General features: G+C 35.6%; 1 protein-coding gene across 1 annotated transcript in view; it reads left to right on the plus strand.

Annotated features, from left to right (window-relative positions):
* PGM2L1 (phosphoglucomutase 2 like 1) overlaps positions 1-21,695 on the plus strand; it is a 62,030-nt gene extending 40,335 nt beyond the window's left edge. Inside the window, exons 6-14 of the mRNA XM_005903216.2 lie at positions 4,361-4,554; positions 5,639-5,828; positions 6,664-6,761; positions 7,488-7,668; positions 9,595-9,688; positions 10,009-10,138; positions 10,362-10,551; positions 14,195-14,328; positions 16,181-21,695. Coding sequence (XP_005903278.1) covers positions 4,361-4,554; positions 5,639-5,828; positions 6,664-6,761; positions 7,488-7,668; positions 9,595-9,688; positions 10,009-10,138; positions 10,362-10,551; positions 14,195-14,328; positions 16,181-16,283 — 1,314 coding nt within the window. The 3' untranslated portion in view covers positions 16,284-21,695. The remainder of the gene's footprint in view (positions 1-4,360; positions 4,555-5,638; positions 5,829-6,663; positions 6,762-7,487; positions 7,669-9,594; positions 9,689-10,008; positions 10,139-10,361; positions 10,552-14,194; positions 14,329-16,180) is intronic.
* Positions 21,696-21,973: the final 278 nt, after the last annotated feature.

Consider the following 21,973-nt stretch of genomic DNA (forward strand, 5'->3'; position numbering starts at 1 on the left):
ACCCACCCAAGCAAAAGCCAAAATTCATTCTTGATTACTCCCTTTCCTTCACTCCAGACATTTAACTGATTAACAGGTTCTACAAATTCTGCACCCAAAATCTATGTAGAGTATGTTTACTTCTGCCCATGTCTTCTACCTCCATGGTTCTAAACCATTGTCTTTGCCCGAACAACATCGTCCTAGCTGGTCTCTTCCTTGCTTCCATTGTTCTTCCCTGCAGTCCATTCTCCACCAAGCAGCCAGAGGATCTTATGAAATATAAACAGGTCATGTTAGCTTTCCTGCTAAATCCAACCTCCTTACCTTGGGGCTTACAGGACTCTGTCTCCTGCCTGCCTGTTCCACCTCATTCTGTTCAGTCCTCTTCTGGCTCACTGTGTCCTGGTCACACGGCAGCTTCTTTCCATTCTCCCAGTGCCTCCAGTATACCAAACCCTTTCCCGCTCTGAGCCTTTTGTTTGTTCCTCTGCTTGGATTGCTCTTCCCCAGATCTTTCAGACTTGCTTATTTTCATCCTTGTTTCCTGCCCAGATGTTGCTTCCTTGAAGAGACCTTCCTTGGCCACCTTATCTGAAGTGGCTTGCCTCAATGATCTTCTCCTTATTTATTTATTTTCTTCACAAAACTTACCACTGTCTATAATTACGTGTTTCCTTTATAATAAATTATCTTCTTTGTTTATTGACTTGTTTGTTCGATCCTCCTCCCTGCCTAATTCCCCAATATAAGCTCATGGCTGGTGGGACTTTGTTGTGATATTTATTGTTATTGAACATACTTGTCATAGAGTTGACCCTCAAAGATTTTTTTTCTTAAAGTATAAGCACAAGGTAAAAAGTATAAAAGTTAAACATTATAAAAAGTTAAACAATAAAGAGTATTTTTCCCACCTATTTCCCTGAGCATCCCTTTTCAAAAGCAAATACTGTTTCTGGTTTTAGTTTCCTTCCAGAGGTAATCTATGCCTGTGTAATCATATGTGTGGTATTGGTCAGTCCCTCTTTTTCCCCTCATAAATGTCAGGGTTTTATATATAGTGTTCTGCACCTTGTTTTTGTTTTTTTTGTATACAACAGTGTGAAACAGTCTTAGAGATCATTCTCTACATCGGTCGATCTATAAGTAGGTTTGCCTTATTCATCTTTAAAAACCTATATGGATGAGTCCTAATTTATTTAACCAATCCCTGTTGATAAACATTTTATTTTGTTTCTAATCTGCTACTGCTTACAAACAGTGGTAAAATGAATGTTCTATACACATCTTTCTTCATATACACAAGTAAATTTATAGAGTCATTATAGAATAGTGGTTAAGAGTGTTATGGACTGGGTTTGAAACTTACCTCCACCACTCAGAAGCTTTGTAACCTAAGATAAATTACTTAATTTCTCTATGCTTTGGTTTCCCCATCTGTAAACTGAGAGTAATAATAGAACCAGTATTTTAGGGAGAGAGTTAGGATTAAGGGAGACAGTGCATGAAAAATGCTTGTATAGTATCTGGCTCTGATAAATACTCAATAAATGTTACCTGTTGTTTTTATTCTTATTCTCAGTAGCTGCACTGTCCACTCTGATAGCCAACAGCCACCTATGATTACCCAACACTTAAAATATGACTAGTCTGAATTGAGATGTGCTGTAAATGTAAAATACACACCAGATTTTGAAGACTTAATACGAAAAAGGCATGTGAAATATGTGGCTTGCATTGTGGCTCACATTATATTTCTATGGCCCTGCTGAGCTACAGAATAAGTTTCTAGTTGTGAAACTTCAGAGTCAAAGGAACTATGAAATAAAGTTTGTCATTCTCTATTCAAGGTGGTTGTCCCAACTGCTACTCTCACCAGCAATATAGTAGGGTCTTTATCCCACACCGTCCATTATTGTTTGTCAAACCTTTTCACCTTTGCCGGTCAGATATGTGGAAATGTTATCGTGAATCTGTCTTGTGAGTGAGGTTGAGCGTCTTTTCATACATTTATAAGATACTTGTGTTCCCTTTCCTGAAAAGTCTATTAAAGGCTTTACTCATTTTTGTCTTCGGTAGTTGCTCTTTGCTCTTTTCCTTGTAGATTTGTGAAAACTCCAAAGTAGCTCTTGATCATCTGTCTTTCAGTTATTTCTCCCCATATTATTGTTTACCTTTTGACTATTTTTCCATGCATGTTATTATGGTATTTTTCTCCATCTTGAAAAATTATTTCAGCTTTTTTATTGATATCATATTTCACTTGTACATTAGAGAGCTTCAGTATTTTTGTAATTTTTGAGTCTCTATTCAAGAACAGAATGTATCTTTCTATTCTTCCAAGACTTCTTTTAGACCCTTTAAGTGAAGTTGCTCAGTTGTGTCCGACTCTTTGCAACCCCATGGACTGTAGCCTACCACGCTCCTCCGTCCATGGAATTTTCCAGGCAAGAGTACTGGAGTGGGTTGCCATTTCCTTCTTTTAGACCCTTGAGTTGACTCATTGGAAAAGACTCTGATGCTGGAAGGGATTGGGGGCAGGAGGAGAAGGGGATGACAGAGGATGAGATGGCTGGATGGCATCACTGACTTGATGGATGTGAGTCTGAGTGAACTCCGGGAGTTGGTGATGGACATGGAGGCCTGGCGTGTGCGATTCATGGGGTCGCAAAGAGTCGGACACGACTGAGCGACTGAACTGAACTGAACTGAGTAACATTTTAAAGATTTTTTACCTTTCACATTTTTTTTTAAGTTTATTCCTGGGTATATTTTTTTGCACAGATTTCTCTGTTACTGTATCAGGGAGGGATGCTTTCTGCTACAGGTTCAGAAAACCCACAAAAGTGGCTAAAGTTGATAGGAGTTAATTTGTCTCACATAACAAAAATCCAGAAGTATGTGGCAACTGGTATGGTTCTACAGCTCAATGTTGTTGGACCTAGCATCCCTGCAGTTTTGTTTTGGCCTTTTCTTCAAGTGCTCATTGTATAAGGGGTGCTGTACCTCTAGCCATCACATTCACATACAAGGTAAGAAAGGCAGGGAGAAAGGCCAAGATTATTTTTCTCATGTTAAATAAATTTTCATGGAGAGCTTTCAGGGCTCATGAACAGGATCTTGTTGGTTGCTTGGAATGTGGGAACATCCCTTCAACTGGATTTTTGGTTTTGTTTTTTAAATTTCTGCAGGAACCTCAGGAGTTTCACCAACTGGGAGCAATTTTTATGTTAATGTAGACCTCAGATTTGAAATTTTTAATCACCCAGAACTTAAGAAGAGAGACATGCTACCTTATCATCTTTCCGTAATAGTGGACAGAACTTTTTCTATTCTATATTTCCACTAAGAAGGGCATCTCAGTTCCATTTTCCTGCTTTCCACCTGGGCATTACAATCAAGAGCCAGATAAATGGCCAGTTGGCCTTCTCAAAGGCCAGTTGGCCACAGCATCAATGCACAGCTTTATCATTCAAGTTTATCATTCTTTCATTTTTTCTCACTGCCTGGAGTTTTCTCTTTCTTTTTTGTGAACTAAGCTATGTATTTTAGACAATACTTTTCTATTTTAGCTTTTTGAGTCATCTAGTCTACCATATTGCTTGGCACAAAGTTTAGTACATAGTATATATTCAAATGTATTCTTCTTTCCTTCATTCAGGATGTGGTAGAAGGGATTGATGTTAAATACATGGGAGAAGTTGGTATAGATGAGTCCCTTCTAACTTTGAGATCCTGTGAATTATAGAAATACATTTTCTGCTTTTTTTGTTAGCTATTCCTAATGTCTTGTTGATTTGGCTACTTGACAGACTGACAACTTAATAAAATGTATTTTCATTAAATACTGAAAATACATATACCGAAATGTGTATGGAATAATTAATATGTTTGTTGTCTTCCCTGGAATAGACTATTTGGTGTGACATAAATTCTAGTTTAATTTATAGCTGAAAAATAAATTCTTCTTTATCATATAACAGAACCACTTTATAATGCTAAAATTTCATAATATCAAGTTTTTTCCATGGTTTCTTAGATCTTCTTTAGTATATAGTTATAGATCTAAGATTATGATTGGATGCTGTGATATTTGCATATTTTAACAATGTCATAATGGTGCCCTGATTATATTTTTACTTGTATTGTTATTAAAATGTACTTCTAAATGAGAAAATAATACAGAATCATTTTGTTGAAAAGTCCCTTTGGAATCATTACCATCAGTATCCTTAGGTATTTATTAAGTTAGTCCAGCGTTGACATTGTCTACTTGACTAATTTGGTATGCTTCTTTGTAAAGTCAAATATCCCTACTGTAGCTAAGAAAACATATGGTCAACATTTCAAGTGCTTATAGCTGTGTTTACCTATCTTCTAGGTTTATTGGGAAAATGGTGCTCAGATCACATCTCCTCATGATAAAGAAATTCTGAAATGCATAGAAGAATGTGTGGAACCCTGGAATGGTTCTTGGAATGATAATTTAGTGGATACCAGCCCACTAAAGAGAGATCCTCTGCAGGACATTTGTAGGAGATACATGGATGATCTGAAAAAAATTTGCTTTTACAGGTATCCAAGGGGGAATGTAGGATAATATTACCTTAACATAAGATTAACAAATAACAGAAAAAAATAAGGATAAAAATGTGTTGGCTATTCATTATATTAAAATTATAGGTAAATAATACAGTTCATAGTAGTCCAAAAGTAGAAATAACCCAAATATTCAAATATTCATCAATAGATGAATGGCTAGAAATATATTCGTAGTATATCCATACATTGAAATATTATTCAGCAGTAAAAAAAAGAAATACTGTTGCATACTACAACATGGATAAATTTTAAAAATAGGCTAAGTGAAGGAAGCCAGTCACAAAGGACCACATATTGTATGATTATATTGATAGGAAATGTCTAGTGTAGACAAATCTATAGAGATAGAAACAGAAAGTATATTAGTGGTTGCCTATGGCTGGGAAAAATGGGAGGGTTAGGGTGTGGTGGCTCTGGGGTATGGAGTTTTTTGGGGGGTAATTAGAATTTTCTAAAATTGATTATGGTAATGGTTGAACAACTCTGTGAATATAGTGAAAACCACTGAATTGTGTACTTTAGAAGGATGAATTTATAGTATATTGATGGGTTTCCTGGTGGCTCAGATGGTAAAGAATTCACCTGTAATGCAAGAGACCTGGGATCAATCTCTGGGTCAGGAAGATTCCCTGGAGAAGGGAATGGCTACCCACTCCTGTATTCTTGCCTGGAGAATTCCATGGACAGAGGAGCCTGATAGGCTACGGTCCCCGGGGTCACAAAGAGTCAGACACGACTTAGCCACTAACACTTTTAAACTACTTTTTAACTACTACTAATTACCTCTTAATAAAGTTGTTAAAAATTATAACTCAATATATATATTCACTGTATATAAGAAAAGGAAATTTCCTCTAAAATTTGAGTTTTCTTTACCAATTTCCATGTTTCTATAACTGTTCCATAAATAGCTAACACTGTTCAGAAAACGTTATGGTTTGTTGAGTGTAGTTTTCCTATCCTGACAAAATAGATTTTAGCCTTTTTTGAGATTATTTTAAGTATACCACAAGTAATGAGTTTTATGACAGTGATTGAATGATATTTTCCTTTACAGGGAATTAAACTCAAAGACCACCTTGAAATTTGTACATACATCTTTTCATGGAGTCGGACATGACTATGTACAATTGGCTTTTCAAGTATTTGGTTTTAAGCCTCCAATTCCAGTACCAGAACAAAAAGATCCTGATCCAGACTTTTCTACTGTTAAATGCCCAAATCCTGAAGAAGGAGAATCTGTGCTGGTATATTTTTTCTGTATTTAAATTATGATTTAGTATATTAAAGTTTATCATGTGGATAGGACTCTGACAATTCAAAGATTACTTACAGAAGCAAAAACTACTTTAGCTTACATCTTTTAAATTATATTAGAGCCATATATCAGAGAAGGCGATGGCACCCCACTCCAGTACTCTTGCCTGGAAAATCCCATGGATGGAGGAGCCTGGTGGGCTGCAGTCCATGGGGTCGCTGAGTCAGACACGACTGAGCGACTTCACTTTCACGTTTCACTTTCACGTATTGGAGAAGGAAATGGCAACCCAATCCAGTGTTCTTGCCTGGAGAATCCCAGGGACAGGGGAGCCTGGCGGGCTGCCGTCTATGGGGTCGCAGAGTTGGACACGACTGAAGTGACTTAGCAGCAGTAGCAGCAGCAGAGCCATATATTCTGTTTTGTTTGAAATCCCTATGGTGGATTTCCCTACTTCCTAGTCTTATTTTAAATTTAGCCAAACTAGATTAGCAGATGCAAACTATTACATATGGAATGGATAAACAACAAGGTCCTACTATATAGCACAGGGAACTATATTCAGTATCCTGTGATAAACCATAGTGGAAAAGAATATGAAAAAGAATGAATATATATATGTGTACCTGAACCACTTTGCTGTACAGCAGATATCAACACCTTGTAAATCTAACTATACTGCTATGAAATAAAGTTAAAAAAAGTTAGCCAAACTATATTCCCTTCTAAAATTCATTATCACTAATACAGTGCCTACATTTAGGAATATGAACTTTGAATTTAACATCTTCAATGTAATTCAGCCTTTTGGGTCACTATTTCAGGAACTTTCTTTGAGACTGGCAGAGAAAGAAAATGCCCGGATAGTGCTGGCTACAGATCCTGATGCAGACCGACTAGCAGTGGCAGAACTTCAGGAGAAGTAAGTAGAAGCTGTTAGTTGATTAAAATCTTAACCTTTGAAAAACAGTTTTTGATTTTAAGTCTTACAGGCTCATTGGAAATAATTTTAAAAAAACAAAAAGAAAAGAAATCTCCTGTAAGCCCACTATCCAGAGATAACCACTTACGTTGATATTTTGACGTTTCCTTCCTATGTTTTCTTCATTCAAATATTCAAGATATATTTGTTTTTATAAAATTGTGATCATCCTATATATATATATATATATATTACTACTTTTGTGTCTTGATTATTTTCCACATAATATTGTACTATGAGCATTTTTTCCTCTATCTTTAAATATTGTTTAAAATATTGATTTTTAAATTAGTGTAGTATCTCAAAAGATTGCTTTATGAATGTAATCATTTCCTAATCATGGTTCTTTGGATTGTTGTGTATTTTTGCCATTATAATGTCATGACAAATGTCCTTACATAAAAAGGACACCATATTATAACTTTTTTCTCTTTAAGAAAAAATACAAGTAACAGTGTCAAAGCTTTTCAAAGTACATTGCTGCCACTCTTACCCTAAGCTCACCCTGATCAGTTAGAAAAGAAATAGTAAATGTTTTCTCAAAAATCCCATACAGTAGTTTTTAGGTTTCCCTTTGTGAAGGATGGTAATTTGTAGGTCCTAGGGTCAAGAAGTTTTAATGAGAAGTTACAAAGATCTTGCCTTGAATTTTCATTCTCTCTACAGTGGTGTTTGGAAAGTTTTCACAGGGAATGAGTTGGCCGCCTTGTTTGGGTGGTGGATGTTTGATTGCTGGAAGAAAAGTAAATCAAGAAATGCTGATGTGAACAACATTTATATGTTAGCCACCACAGTCTCTTCCAAAATTTTGAAGGCAATTGCACTAAAAGAAGGATTTCACTTTGAGGTAAGAATAGGTAATATCTATGTGCTCCTTTTCTAAACCTATTTCTGTAAGCTAAAGCCATCTCCCCACCAAAGTTGACTTTTATTGATTTCATTTCTAATTCCCTCTTTTTTTCAAACTCTATTAACACTTAACTAAAAGATTAAGTCTTTTTGATAGTTTGGAAACCTTGAGCCAAATTCATCCTATATGTGAGTTTCTGAAACTAAGATAAACATTCTTACAAATTGCATTAATGCTTATTTTTCCATACAACAGTATCTGGCTTTCCTACCAAGAAAATTTGGCTCCCAGTGACCTCATAAATAACATAAACTCCACTCCAAAAATCTGTAGGTGTCATGACCGCTTATTTAGCCTCTTCAGGTTCAGTCTTAAGAAACTTTTAAATAAAATTAAAAAAAAGAAACTTTAAGTAGTCTCCTAAATTACAAATTAAGACCCAGTGATCTACATCCAAAAAACACAATGATTCTCTCTCAGCACAGATCATTAACCTTTGTGAACCTTGGACAGTTAAACTGACCCCTTTTATAGCTACTGGGACTAATGCCAATTAAGTTGCTTTTCCTCTGCCCGCTTTGCCAAGTATCAGTGAAAAAGTCACCTCTGGGCCTTGAGCCACAGTCAGGCTATAGGTCTTAACACTAATAGGCTAACTAAAAGAAAATTGTACCTTTCTTAATGAAATAGAACGTTCAATCTCTGGGTTTCTAAATTACAAATAGCAAAATAGAAGAAATTGAAAATTCATTCAAACCTAAAATTCTGAATTACTATTGTTGTTGTTCAGTCACTCAGTCGTATCCAACTCTGCAACCCCATGTACTGCAGCACGCCAGGCTTCTCTGTCATATACTATCTCCCGGAGTTTGCTCAAACTCAGGTTCATTGAGTCAGTGATGCTATCGAACCGTCTCATCCTCTGTTGCCCGCTTTTCCTCCTGTCGTCAGTCTTTCCCAGCATCAGGGTCTTTTCCTTGTAGCAAGAAAATGCATAATGAGCACAAAAGAGAAAAACGTGATTCTAAAGACCAATATTATATATGTGCTTTCTTGTTTTTATTCCCGGAGGTGGTGCTGTAGAGATTTGGGGCTTTTATTGTGTTTTTCCCAGTGAGGAGGTGGAGAGGTGAATGAGAAATCTTAAATTAGTAAGAGAGCTGTAGAGTCACTGTGTATCACATGCTCTTCTGACTCTAAAGCAGTTCGTGTCTTTAGAATGCACACTAGCTCATCAGATGAAAAGTCCTCAAATCTAATTACCAAACCTAGTAACTTTCTTGATCGTTTTATTTGGGCCATGGTGTTATGGTAAAAGTATACTTGGTTCAAGTATATGTTGTGATAATGTTGAAAGTGCATTGTTAAAAACTTTATGGCCTTTGGTTACTCAGAGGGACTAAATTACAACCTTTGTAGGCACTTTTACATTAGTGCTTATAATGCAACTTAGAGAGCAGTTTCTGAGAAGTGATATTGAATCCTGGCTCTCTCATATGCAGGGTACTCTTGGGCAAATTTACTGAACCTCTGAGCCTCTTTTTCAGTAACAGAGTTTTTGTGAGCATTGAAAAAGATAAATGATGTAAAGCAATTATTGCAGTGCTTGATAAATAGTGTATGATCATAATACATGTGTGGATTTATGGTACTTTGTGACTATATACATCAGCACTTATTGGATTATATTTGGTGAATTATATCACTATTACTATGCTTGATAAATAGCAGGTCATCAGTTGTGGCAGTGTATATATCCATGCACTTTATGACTATATGTTTACCACTGTATAAATCTTTGTGGACTGAAGACCATAACAGATCATTATCAAAGTGTTATGTGCATTTAGTAATGGGCTTTTCTCTAATATATATATTTTTTGAAAGAGTCACTTAACTAGAGTGGCCTCTTCTGCATTTCAGGAAACATTACCAGGTTTTAAATGGATTGGAAGTAGGATAAAAGACCTCCTGGAAAATGGGAAAGAAGTCCTTTTTTCATTTGAAGAGTCTATAGGTATGTAGTAAATATTAAAATATTTGAAATATGAATGAGAGCACTTTTTTCAAATATAGTGATTCTGAAGAGAGGAATTTTTGTCATCTGGTTTTACACTTTGAGTTATAAAAACTATCAAGAACTCAGAAATGTGTAGATACATTTCTCATCAGGAAAAAAACAAACCCTTAAAGGTCCCCTACATATGCTAAGTATCAATAGGTTTCCTTTATTACCAGGCTCTGAAATACATTGATCCTTCTGAAGAAATATGAAACTACTAAAATTATATATAGGCTTATGTTTTCCTCCTTTTTAAAGATTTTTTTAATTCTTAGGTTTTCTGTGTGGAACTTCAGTTTTGGATAAAGATGGTGTGAGTGCAGCTGTTGTTGTTGCTGAGATGGCATCTTACCTGGAAACCATGAACATAACATTGAAACAGCAACTGATTAATGTTTATGAAAAGTAAGTTCTACTATTTGGAATTTCGTGTTCTAATTTTTTTGGTGCTACTTTTAACTTTATAAACTTGTTTTGAGGAATAGTCATTCCTTTTTAAAAAGTACTAATATTGTCTGCATTAAGAACTGCCACTATCTGCTTAACACAATAATAGGCTTATCTTTAATTTGTACTTTTCTAAAGAGTGACTTGAAATCTGATTTTAACACTTTAAATCTTTGTACAGATATGGTTATCATATTTCAAAAACTTCATATTTCTTATGTTATGATCCAACTACCATCAAAAGTATATTTGAAAGGCTTCGCAATTTTGATTCTCCAAAAGAATACCCAAAGTTTTGTGGGGCATTTGCTATACTGCATGTACGAGATATTACCACTGGATATGACAGCAGCCAGCCTAATAAGAAATCAGTAAGTACCTATATTTTTAAGTTTTTAACAATTTGTAATAATTCATACTACAACAAAATGGAAGGTCAAGCCTGTGAGTTTCTTAAAACTTAGGATCCTTGTTTTTCTCCAAAGCAGTTGTAAGTTCACTAACTGGTTCTGACTCTCACCCATCCTGTCCTCATTACTCCCCAAGGACATAGTATGCCCTGAGGGTGGGGAATGGGAAAGAGGATGAGAGACAGAATGAGGAAGGGAGGGTGGGAGGGAGGGAAAAAGTGTGATAATGCTAAATAATGTTGAAATTTTTTTGAGTCTAAAAGCCTATAATTTCATCATATGATATTGCTTTTATGTGGAATCTAAAAAATTATACAAATGAACTTATTTACAAAACAGACTCACAGTCATAGAAAACAAACTTTTGCTTACAAAAGGAGAAAAAGGATGGGGGATTAAGTAGGAGTTTGGAGTTAAAGGTGGCTCAGTTGGTAAAGAGTCCACCTGCAATGAGGGAGACCTGGATTCGATCCCTGGGTCAGGAAGATCCTCTGGAAAGGAAATGGCAACCCAGTCCAGTATTCTTGCCTGGAGAATTCCACGGACAGAGGAGTCTGGTGGGCTACAGTCCATGGGATTACAAAGAGTCAGACACGACTAAGTCACTAACTTTCTTTGGAGTTAAAATATACACACATTAAATAAACGACCAACATGGACCTACTTCATAGTATGAACTATACTCAATATCTTGTAATAACCTATAATGGAAAAGAATCTAAAAAAGAATATATACACCTGAAACTAACACATTATAAATCAACTATATTTCAATTAAAATTTTAAAAATAGACTATAACTTTTTAAAAGATGAATGTTTTACTGATAATCTTAGCACCTAAAAAATAAATAAATAAATGCCTATAATTTCAAAGCTATGTGTCTTTCTAGGGAAGTTTTAACTTCCCTTTCAACCTTATTCCCTGTGAATGCGTGGCTTCCTAGGTGGCTCAGTGGTATCCCTTTTCAACCTTATTTCCTATACCTCCAGCCAAATGGAATAACTTACAAATACTTCTTACATATATACATTAAAAAATTATTTTTCTATTTTTGCTCAAGCTTTTTCCTTAGTCCACCTTTTCTTCCTACTGCTGCAGATTCACACTTTAGCCATTATTTAAGACTTCATGCAGATGTCACCTCCTCCATGTACCCTCCAGGTCTCATAATCAGATATCTTCCTCCTGAGGTTTCTTTATAGATTGTGCCTTCCTCTGCTCACTTATCACTTCCTATGTCATGTTACCATTGCCTTTTGCATGGCAGATTCATTTCTAATATACCTTTATGCCTCTCAAAGCTCTTGCCTACACAGTAGGTGCTCAACTAACATTTAAATGCCATAGATTTGCTGATTATATTTATTTTGTTATTATTATGATTGTTATTATTAACCTAAATTTCCATGTATAATGGTCTGATATTGTCTCAAGAGTCTAGGAGCATAATATATTTTGGAAAATCTGCAGCCTCTTATGTAGAATACTACCCATATTCCCTTTGTGTATTTTCAGCCAGTCAACCAAAATTGGTTCGTTGTTGTTATTCTGTCTGTATGTACGTATGTTTTTCTGTGTTTATAAACTACTTGAAAAGAAGAACTAAATGTTTTGCTTCTTTTCATTTCTCTAGTGTTGCTATGGTTAGAATAGTTCTTGGTATGATGCTTTTCCCCTCTTGACTCCCTTTAAAGTTTATGATATTTGTTATTCCAAGCGCTTTCCTATCTATTCTCCACTAATGCTTACAACACATTTTGTAAGGCTTGTAGTATAGATATTTGTTAATCCCCTGGGGTCACATAGTGACTGTCAAAGACTTCCTGAGTTCTTTCTTCTCCAACTTCAGATTGACATTCATCTGTGTGTTCAACAGGCATTTATCAAAACCCTTCTGTGCTACACTGAGAAGACAGTAATGACTAGACACTGTAGGAGTCTAGTAGGGAAACAGTCAAGTAAACTGATTACAAAATGATTAGGGGGTGTGTAAGAGTGCCATGAAAGAGCATAGGAAAGACCCTTACTCAGACCTGAGGGGCTCGTACAGGGCTTTGCAGAGGACTTTTGTGAGCTGAGTTCTAGAGTTTGGGCAGGAGTTATCCAGATGTGGGAGGAACAGAGGATGTTTGAGGCAAAGGGAGCAGTAAGCGCTACGTCTGGAGGTGAGAAGTCATGTTTTCTTTCAAGGAACCGCAAGTAGTTCTCTACAGCAGTAGTACGGAGTGCAAGGAAGGATGGCATGTATGGTGAGTGGGTTAGAGAGGGTGAGAAGAAGATCAATTAGTACGCTGTTTGGTAATGGAGATGAGAGACAACAGGAGCCTGAATGTAATATGGTAGCAATAGTGAAGGAGAGAGCCTGACAAAGCTGAGTTAAATAAAGGATAGAATAACCAGGACTTGCTAGTTGATGGTCTGTGAGTGGAACAGAGGGAAGGAAGGTCTCTGTCTTATGCAACTAGGGGTACCAGTCACAGAGAGGATCAAGCTCAGGACACCTGAGGAAAGAAAGGCTCCACTGTCAACCCCTCCACCCTAGTACAACGCACATGGTTCCCTCGAGACGCCTTCACGGACTGATTTGTGGTGCAGGAAGAGTACCTGTGTTAATCTATATATTTATGTCAGTAAAGCTTCATTCTTGTTCAATTTTTAGCTAATTATATATATTTGTACCCCAGTGGGTTATTTTGCCTGCCCTCTAGGATGTGTGCACTCTGCTTTGGAGACTGTTGAAAAACTATCTGTGAAAGTGTCTTGAAGTTGTAAAGCACTTTGCAAAAGTAGAGGTAGTTTGGACTTTGGGACAGATAGGCCAGGTTTCAACTTCTTGCTCTGCCACTTAGCTGATTACCTTGAACAGGTCGTTTACCCTCTCTGAACCTTGTCTGTAAATTGTCAGTAATATTTACTTTGCAGGGTTATTGTTGAGGTCTGGAGATCATGTGTATAAGGTATATAATCCAATGCTTCTACAATTATAAATAGTCAGTAAATGGTACAGTTATGAATTATGAGTGTAATCTTTTGTATTTTAAAGTTCTTTAAAATATTTAAAAATTTTTAATTGCAGTAAAAAAAAAAAATGCAGGGGCTTCCCAGGTAGCTCAGTAGTAAAGAATCTGCTGCCAGTGCAGGAGACACAGGTTTAATCCCTGAGTCAGGAAGATCCCCTGGAGGAGGAAATAGCAACCCATGCCAGTGTTCTTACCTGGATAATATCATGGACAGAGGAGCCTAGCAGGCTACAGTCCATAGGGTCGCCAAGAGCTGGACACTACTGAATGACTGAGCACACACACACACACAAAAAAACATAAAATTTGTCATCTTAACCATTTTTAAGGGCTCAGTAATGTTAATAATCACATTGTTGTGTAACAGATCTCCAGAACTTCATCTTGCTAAACTGAAACTCTATACCCATTAAATAAGTCTCCATTTCCCCCTCCCCCTAGCCCTTGGCAACTGCCTTGCTACTTTCTCTTTCTATGAGTTTTACTGCTTTACCCACCTCATATAAGTGAAATGTATTTTACAACTCTTGAAAATAAGAAAGGTACCAAGTGTAATTGAGCCGTTGTTGCAATTGTGCCTAGGTGCTGCCTGTAAGCAAAAGCAGCCAAATGATTACATTTACTTTTCAAAATGGCTGTGTTGCTACTCTTCGGACTAGTGGAACAGAACCGAAGATAAAGTATTATGCAGAGATGTGCGCATCACCTGACCAGAGGTAGGAATCAACTTTTAAAATATTATGTATATATAAAAGCTTTATTGATTTCAGAACTGATTTCACTTTGCTGTGCCCCAGAAGCTAACACAACATTGTGTAGCAATGTACTCCAGTAAGCATTAGCTAAAAAATGCTTTGTTAAGAGATGTAATTCACATACCCTATAGCTCACCCTAACCCTATAGCTCACCCATTTAAAGTGCACAATACAGTCGTTTTTAGTACATTCAGAATTGTGGAAACATCACTATAATCGATTTTAGAACATTTTCATCACCTCAGAAAGAAAGCCCCTCCCAGTTAGCCATCACTCCCTATTCTCCTTCTTCCCAGCCCTAGGCAACGACCAGTCTACTACTTGTCATTATAGATTTTCTTATTCTGGACATTTCATATAAATGGAATCACACAATATGTGGTCCTTTGTGACTGGCATCTTTTATTTAGCATAATGTTTTCAAGGTTCATCCATGTTAGCATGAATCAGTACCTTATTCCTTTTGAGAAATTTTGTTTTCATGGCCCAGTGATATTCCACTGTATAGATACACCATATTTTTAATCTGTTTACCAGAGGAGGGACATTTAGGTTATTTCCATATTTTGGCTATTATGAATAATGGTGGTCTGAATGTTTGTGTTCTAGTTTCTGTGTGGACATATATTTTCTTTTAACTTGGGTATATATCATACTTACATAAGGAGAACTGCTGGGTCATATGGTAGTTCTATGTTCAACTTTTTGAGGAACTGCCAGACTATTTTCCAAAAAAACTGCATTATTTGGGAACTGGATCTTAATTTTTTAGTGAATTTATATTCCTAGGAAGATTCTTTAAAGCTTGAACTATTTAGGCTAAGCATAAAGAAATGATCAACAAATAATTTGTTCATTGCCAAATATTCATTTTCTACATTAATATGATTTGACTTAATATGCTGAATTAATATCCTTTTAAGAGTATAAATTGTGATTAACTTGACTTTAATAACATTTAGAGGGTATTTAAACTTTATGAGTAGTATCTCCTATAATGTTGTCATTGGTCAGTACCTATTTGGGAAGGAGATTTTTTTTTGGAATTGCCTTCAGAGCAATGTGCATTAATTACTTAGTATTTCTCTAAACCTTTGTGTTTAAGAGTAGATTTTATTTCCTTTGGGGGGAGAAAATGACCTCCTAAGTCATTCAGAGCAGAGCTTAAAGTAAAGCAAATTGAACAGTGCTATCTTTGGTTTAAAATGAAGGGCAATTTTTAATGTAATAAAAATTAAATTTGTTGTGTAGCTTGTAAAATGACTGTGAAGGCAGTCTGAAAAGAGAGGTTTTTGGGGTAATGGCAGCTCTTCAGGTGATGGCTTTGAAGAGAATACTTGGTATTCTTTTAAACATCATATATTTTTAGTCACACTTCTTTCTTTACTTCCTAAAAGATATGCTGTATCACCCCATAATAATCTATAGGAGGTATGCCTCGAGGTATTTCAGGAAGCCAGTTTATCTTAATACCTGGTATTGGTGTTCTGAGCCATTTAAATTGCCTGCTTTAGGAGCAGTCTTTAGATTTACTCTAACTCATCCATGTTTCATGTGTCATTGTTACACCACAGATATTAACCTCCTTTTAATGCAGTTCAATTTCAGTTTGTGAGAATGGTGTTTTCTGTGAGTGTGATTCCCCTCTTCCACTTGTGGCCTTGTTTTGTTTTACACGAGTGAATTTCTGTCTTGTTTACCAGTTATTTAATCATCCCATAAAGTATATGCACTCTTAAAGTTACAACAATTTAAGCACATTTTAAGGCTATGGAAATACAGAATTTCAAAACTGTTAACCTTTTTCCTCAGTGACACTGCCTTACTAGAAGAGGAATTGAAGAAACTGATTGATGCTTTGATTGAGAATTTTCTTGAGCCCAGTAAAAATGGACTGACCTGGCGTTCTGTTTAGCCTTCACCAGAACATCATTGCTTTGCCCCGGTCCATGGAACAGAGCAACCAAGAACTCCATGCATTGAACTCATGTTAGCATTCTCTCTGTGTGTCATCTGGCCAAGTATCTTTTTCCTTTATTTTCTTTCTTTTTGGTTGGCTAGCTAAACAAACTATAAATATTGAAATGAAATGGCTGGGAAGAAATGATTCAAATTTTTTCATAATCCTGAACAGAAGTCATTACATTAGAAGTATTATGGTAACACGTCATTCTTCCTTCAACAGAAACAAACTACAAATGTGAGTTTTCTTATTAAAGTGTGATTAAGCTTAGTTATATATTCTTGTGATTGTGTATAGCACAGTTTTTCTTAAAGGAAGATAAGTGTTGTATAATTGTAGAGTTAGTTAAGGAAATGAATCCATAAGATTGGCAAGAGAGTGGCGCTGCTCCCAGAATACTGTGGAAAAGTGTCATTGTTGCATTGCAGATATTAACTTACAAATTAGAGTATTTGAAATAGGATATTTAGCATTTCTAGGTTAGAACAGGTGTTACAATTTGTGGTTTCAGCACCTCTGTTTCAGGTGTTCTTGGTGCAGTGTAAATTTATTGTATTTATTTAAAAGTCTAACATTTATCGAACATAAAGCAATTAGTGGCAACACTCCCAGTGGCGTGGTTCTTTCTCAGTGCCTTCTCAAGGCATGGTTTGAATTGAAATAGTGTTCTTCCATGGAGTATAATTTAATCAGTTAATTTGCAGACAGTTAAAGTCTTCCAAACTATATAGGTACTTCTCCTCTATTTAAAATAGATTGTTGATTTAAAAATCTTATGAATGTAAGTAAAAATCTTGATAAAAACAGGCTCAGTATAACTAGCTAAGGATCTTCATGTTAGAATTGTGTCAGCACAGCCTCTAAGTGAAGAAAAATACTGGAACTAAGAACGGAGCTATGAATTTTTAATTTAAAAGTCTGACATTTAAATTACATTTTTACAAGAATATATGTTTCTTTATCACATGAAGTAGTGCTCATTTTACTAAGAAATAAAACATCCAGATTTTAGATCTTACAAAACAAGCTACATGTTTTAAAACTAAAGTCCAGTTTATCCTAACATCTTGCTGACTTCTGTAGAGTTTTTCATCACGAGTACTATTTATCTCTTTTAGTGGGGGAAAATTTTTTGGGAGGGGAATGTCACTTTTGGTTGATTCTGCATCTCTGAAAAAGAGTTAATAGAGAAGTGTTGTTTAATCTTCTCAAAGTGTATTCTGTCTGTATTGCTCACAGAGTACTTAGCACACGTGGTATAGTTAAGAGTTAACAATCATGAGGCCTTGGATGTACATAATTATATTAAACAAATTGCCTGTGGGAGATAAGCGATATGAGAGAATTTATTTCCTTGAAAAATAATATAAAATTAAACAGACTAGAATATTTATTAAATCATGGTTTGATTTATTGCAGCAATCAGCTAACATTTGGCTGACTCCAGATAATCCAAATGTGATTTTCAGATTACTGTATTGCCACTATTGTTCATTTGTTCCTTCCTTACTTTCTTATAGCTGAATCTTGTGTGACTGTAGATAATAGAGCTAAATGTAGAGTGCTATTCCTGAATGAGTTTGTTTCCAAAGGCTTTGCACTAAAGAAGAAATGTGTAGAATGTTTTGCTTTATTTGCTTTTAGGAACGTAGATTGTCATTTAGGAAATGGCCTATATTCTACAAAGTGGTATGAACAATGCTATATATATATATATATGAAAAATAATGTATGTTCTGTTTTAGTATCTGTGTTTCAGTGACTGAAGAACAAAGTGGAACTAAAATGATACAACAGCTCATTCATAATCACTAAAGCCATGCTTGTCATTCTATTATAAAGAGAACAGTTTTGAATGCAACAATATAATGCAACAGGAGTCATCTTAATCAAGGTGAAAGGTCATTAAGGCTTGGATTCTTATGTCAAAAATTTAAATATCCAAAGTTAAAATGTTACAAATGTTCTCAAAGAGTATAGATTGAGGGAATTATTTGATTCTAGCCAAGCTCTTGAGCATGATATTTAACAAGAGCTTGACATAGTGGGTGTACACTTGTCTAACAAAATAAATTCAGTAGCACAAGACAACCAAGAAAAATAGAAGTACTGGCCAGTAGGACCCAGCCTTAGGATCTACATTATCTTTTTCTTTATGTACAGTATCATGGAAATGAATGCCTTCTCATTAAGTGTGTAGATCAAAACTGATATTTTCTAGAGCTTTGAGGAAAAGAAAAGAATTAATCAGGCAAGCTTAAAGCACTAGAAATAAACAGTAGAAATAAACAATAGAAAAGTCAGTAAAGTGGCAGGGAAAATGCTTCATGTGAAGAGCAAACTTACCACCCGAAAAGTAGGAAATGAACTGGCTGTGGGCAAGTTGTTGACTTGTTGTTATGATGAGCAGATAGTGATGCTTTTGTCTCCTTTTATTAGTGACTGCTAAGAAGCAGCCAGGGAGACCTTTGAGGTGGTGAGAAAAAGTACCCCTCATAGGATTCAGTTCCTGTTAGGATGTTGTGTTTTCAGATCATATGGGAACTGGAGAGGGGAGGATATAGCATAAATAAAAAGGAATGAAATATAGATTGAAAAATAAGACCTATAAGAAAAAGCACAAAAGATTAAGATCATTTAACTCTGGAGGGGAGGAAGTTGTTGAGATAGTTTAGTAACTCTTGAGTTATTATTTAAATCTTTTATTGAAGAACTCAAAATAAGAAGTAATATAACAGACTGTTCTCCATTTCCAGCAGGGACAGTATAAAAGGGAATAAGGATTTTTTTTTAATACAATTAAACATTTTAGAATTATGGCATATGCTAAAAAGCTGTTTAGCACTTTTTAAAAGTTCCTTCATTGAAATCTCAGGTTGGAACAAAGATGATATCATAAAGAGCATTGAAAGTAACATTTGAGTTTCACTCCATATCTGAAAGAATTTAGCTCACAAGATAGTTTTTGTATATGTTGAGTAGTAGATGCATGAGTGCAGTCTTTATTCACTGTATAAAGACCTGCTTAATTAAACCTGTAAATTAAGTGCGACTTGAACATAATTCCGTTCATCTTGAAGAATGTATAGGATATTTGAGGAGAATGTTTTGAATATAAATTATTATTACTTGGATGTTGTAACTTCAGCAGACAGAAAGGTTCTAAGAGAGTGGATGTTTGGAATATCTATATAAGGAATAGACCTCCTATTTCTTAAGCAAGTTGCTTCTGGAATTGATGCAACAAAGATACTAGCTGAAGTTTAATGGAGAAATTGTTCTACAGACTGCTGCTATTGGTGTTTCTCTCAGATGTTTTCCACTGATGTTTGTGATGCTTGAAAACTCCAAATTCTGCTTGGATAAATTTGTTTTATGCCTTTTTCTCTCTACCTCCCTCCTTCCCTAGGTGCCCTTCCACATTCTGTTACTGTGAAAAAACTGTTGCCCTGTTACCTCACTTATGAGAAATCTTAACTATATTCATTCAGACTGCTTTAAGCTTATTCCTAAGCTGTTTTTGTTTATGGACTTTTGGTTATTTTGTTATTACTGTGAGAATATTTAAGACATTGTAAGAAGTAATTTTAAATCTGTTGCATAATCTTTTTTGGTCTGCTTGGATACTACTGTATATTAATTTATTATGGCCTTTTACAATTCACTTGTTTTCTGAGATTGCTCTAGAAACTGATGAAGAAAGACTCCTACTAACCAAAATGAATGGTCAATTGATCTGGCATTTTATTTCAGGTTTCCTTGTACTTTGGGCATCCAAAGCCCAAGATCTGAGGAAAAAAAATTTTTTTTTTTACATTTGTCCCTCAAACCATCTTACCATAAACTATGAGGAGTCTAAGTGGAAAGGAGGGAATATCTCATTGTTGGACTCTTTACACAGCCTAAGTTTACTCCTAGTTGGAAACAAAGTTAGTGTTTTCTGTTGGTGACATTAAAATATTCACCATACTATTACATTCATTAAGACATAGCTTCTCTTTGCTAATTCAAGACTGTGTACTTAAAAAAGAGAGCACAGAAGAATGACGAAAGTGACCACGGTAAGGGCAAAGTGGCGTATCTTTAAAGTTTGCTTCTCGAATTTTTCCATCAGCATAATCCTAAAGCAGAGGAGCAGGAATGTTTTGGGGGAAGGGGCCTGAGAGCAAAATCAGAAGCAGCCTGCACTCAAAATTTCGTGTTCTGTCTTGAAAATGTGATTTTTGCATTCTCCGTAATAAAACTGTTTTAGTGAAAAATGATACCTTCGCTCTTTGTGGAAACTGATGCCACCAGAAAGAGGCACTGTGTTTATCACGTGGGCTCTCAGTTTTCTCCCCCATCCCCTGCCTCAATTGCTATATACCCCCGAGGGGACACACTGACTCTAGTGTGACAAATATACATAGAACGTATATAAGATGTTCCCTTTAGAAGGTGACCTTTGAAGGTATTAATGCCAAGTTGAAGTGACCTGAAATAGTTTTAGTACCACTGAACCTTATAATATACTCCAAAGCATTTACCAGTTTCTTCTCATTAATTATTAGCATCCTGTGACTAGGAAGGAGCACCTGACTCTCAGCTCCCTGAGAGCAGGGATCATGGTTTATTATTTTTCATATCCACACCACCCACCACATGTTATAGAGTACTTAGTTAGTGAAAATAGGAATTATGGAATTTCATTCTAAAGAAACAGATAGTTTAGGCAATCGGAAACATTACTTTTCTGATTCAGCTTTTAAAACAGTTCTCAATACTGATATGTATACTAAGTAATGTTTATTAAGCGTGCACACTCTTAAATACTCTGTTTCTTTGGCAAGAGCAGAGCATATTCCTATTTTGAAGTTGTATGTAATGCCTACTATTTTACACTCAAAGCAAGATGTTGGCCAAGAAGGTTAAGAAAGTGTCTGTGTAGACTTAGTATCACTAGTATTAGTGCTGTTATAAGCCTACTAATGCTGCCTTCCAAGGGAGTCACAACTAATTGGATACCGTTTGATAAATTTTTGTCCAGTGTATAATTCATCATATGTCTGAAGAGAGCCACCCAAACAAGATTTGCACCTGTATGTGATGAGGCCTTGTGTTATAGGCTGAAACAAACTCTTTGTATACGTCATTGAATATGCCAGATAAAATATATGCAGTTAAGAATTAATTATTTGTCTGTATACCAGTAATTCAAAATTGTACCCTTGTTTCAATAGTTTCTGTCAACATCTTCTCATTTTTCCTTACAGACTACCAGGGTGTATCATAAATACTCCCTCTGAGAATTTGCACTTTAAGTATTTGTGTGCGTGGTTTTAGCCAAATGAAGTGTTATCAGTAATAAACAGGTCTCTTCATAGGCGTAAGTTTCTGTGTAATTTTTATTATCTTAGGTATTACATAGTTTATAAAGTTTGCTATCCAAACTGAACATGTTCTTAAAATATATACATGATATACCCTAGAAACTACTTTGACCCTAAATAAGTAGTGTAGCTCATTACTCAGTAAATATTTCTTTATTTGTTAACCAAAAGCTTCCCTGGTGGCTCAGAGGTTAAAGCATCTGCCTGGAATGTGGGAGACCTGGGTTCGATCCCTGGGTTGGGAAGATCCCCTGGAAAAGGAAATGGCAACCC

This window comes from Bos mutus, chromosome 15, assembly GCF_027580195.1.
Source record: "Bos mutus isolate GX-2022 chromosome 15, NWIPB_WYAK_1.1, whole genome shotgun sequence".
NCBI lineage: Eukaryota > Metazoa > Chordata > Mammalia > Artiodactyla > Bovidae > Bos > Bos mutus.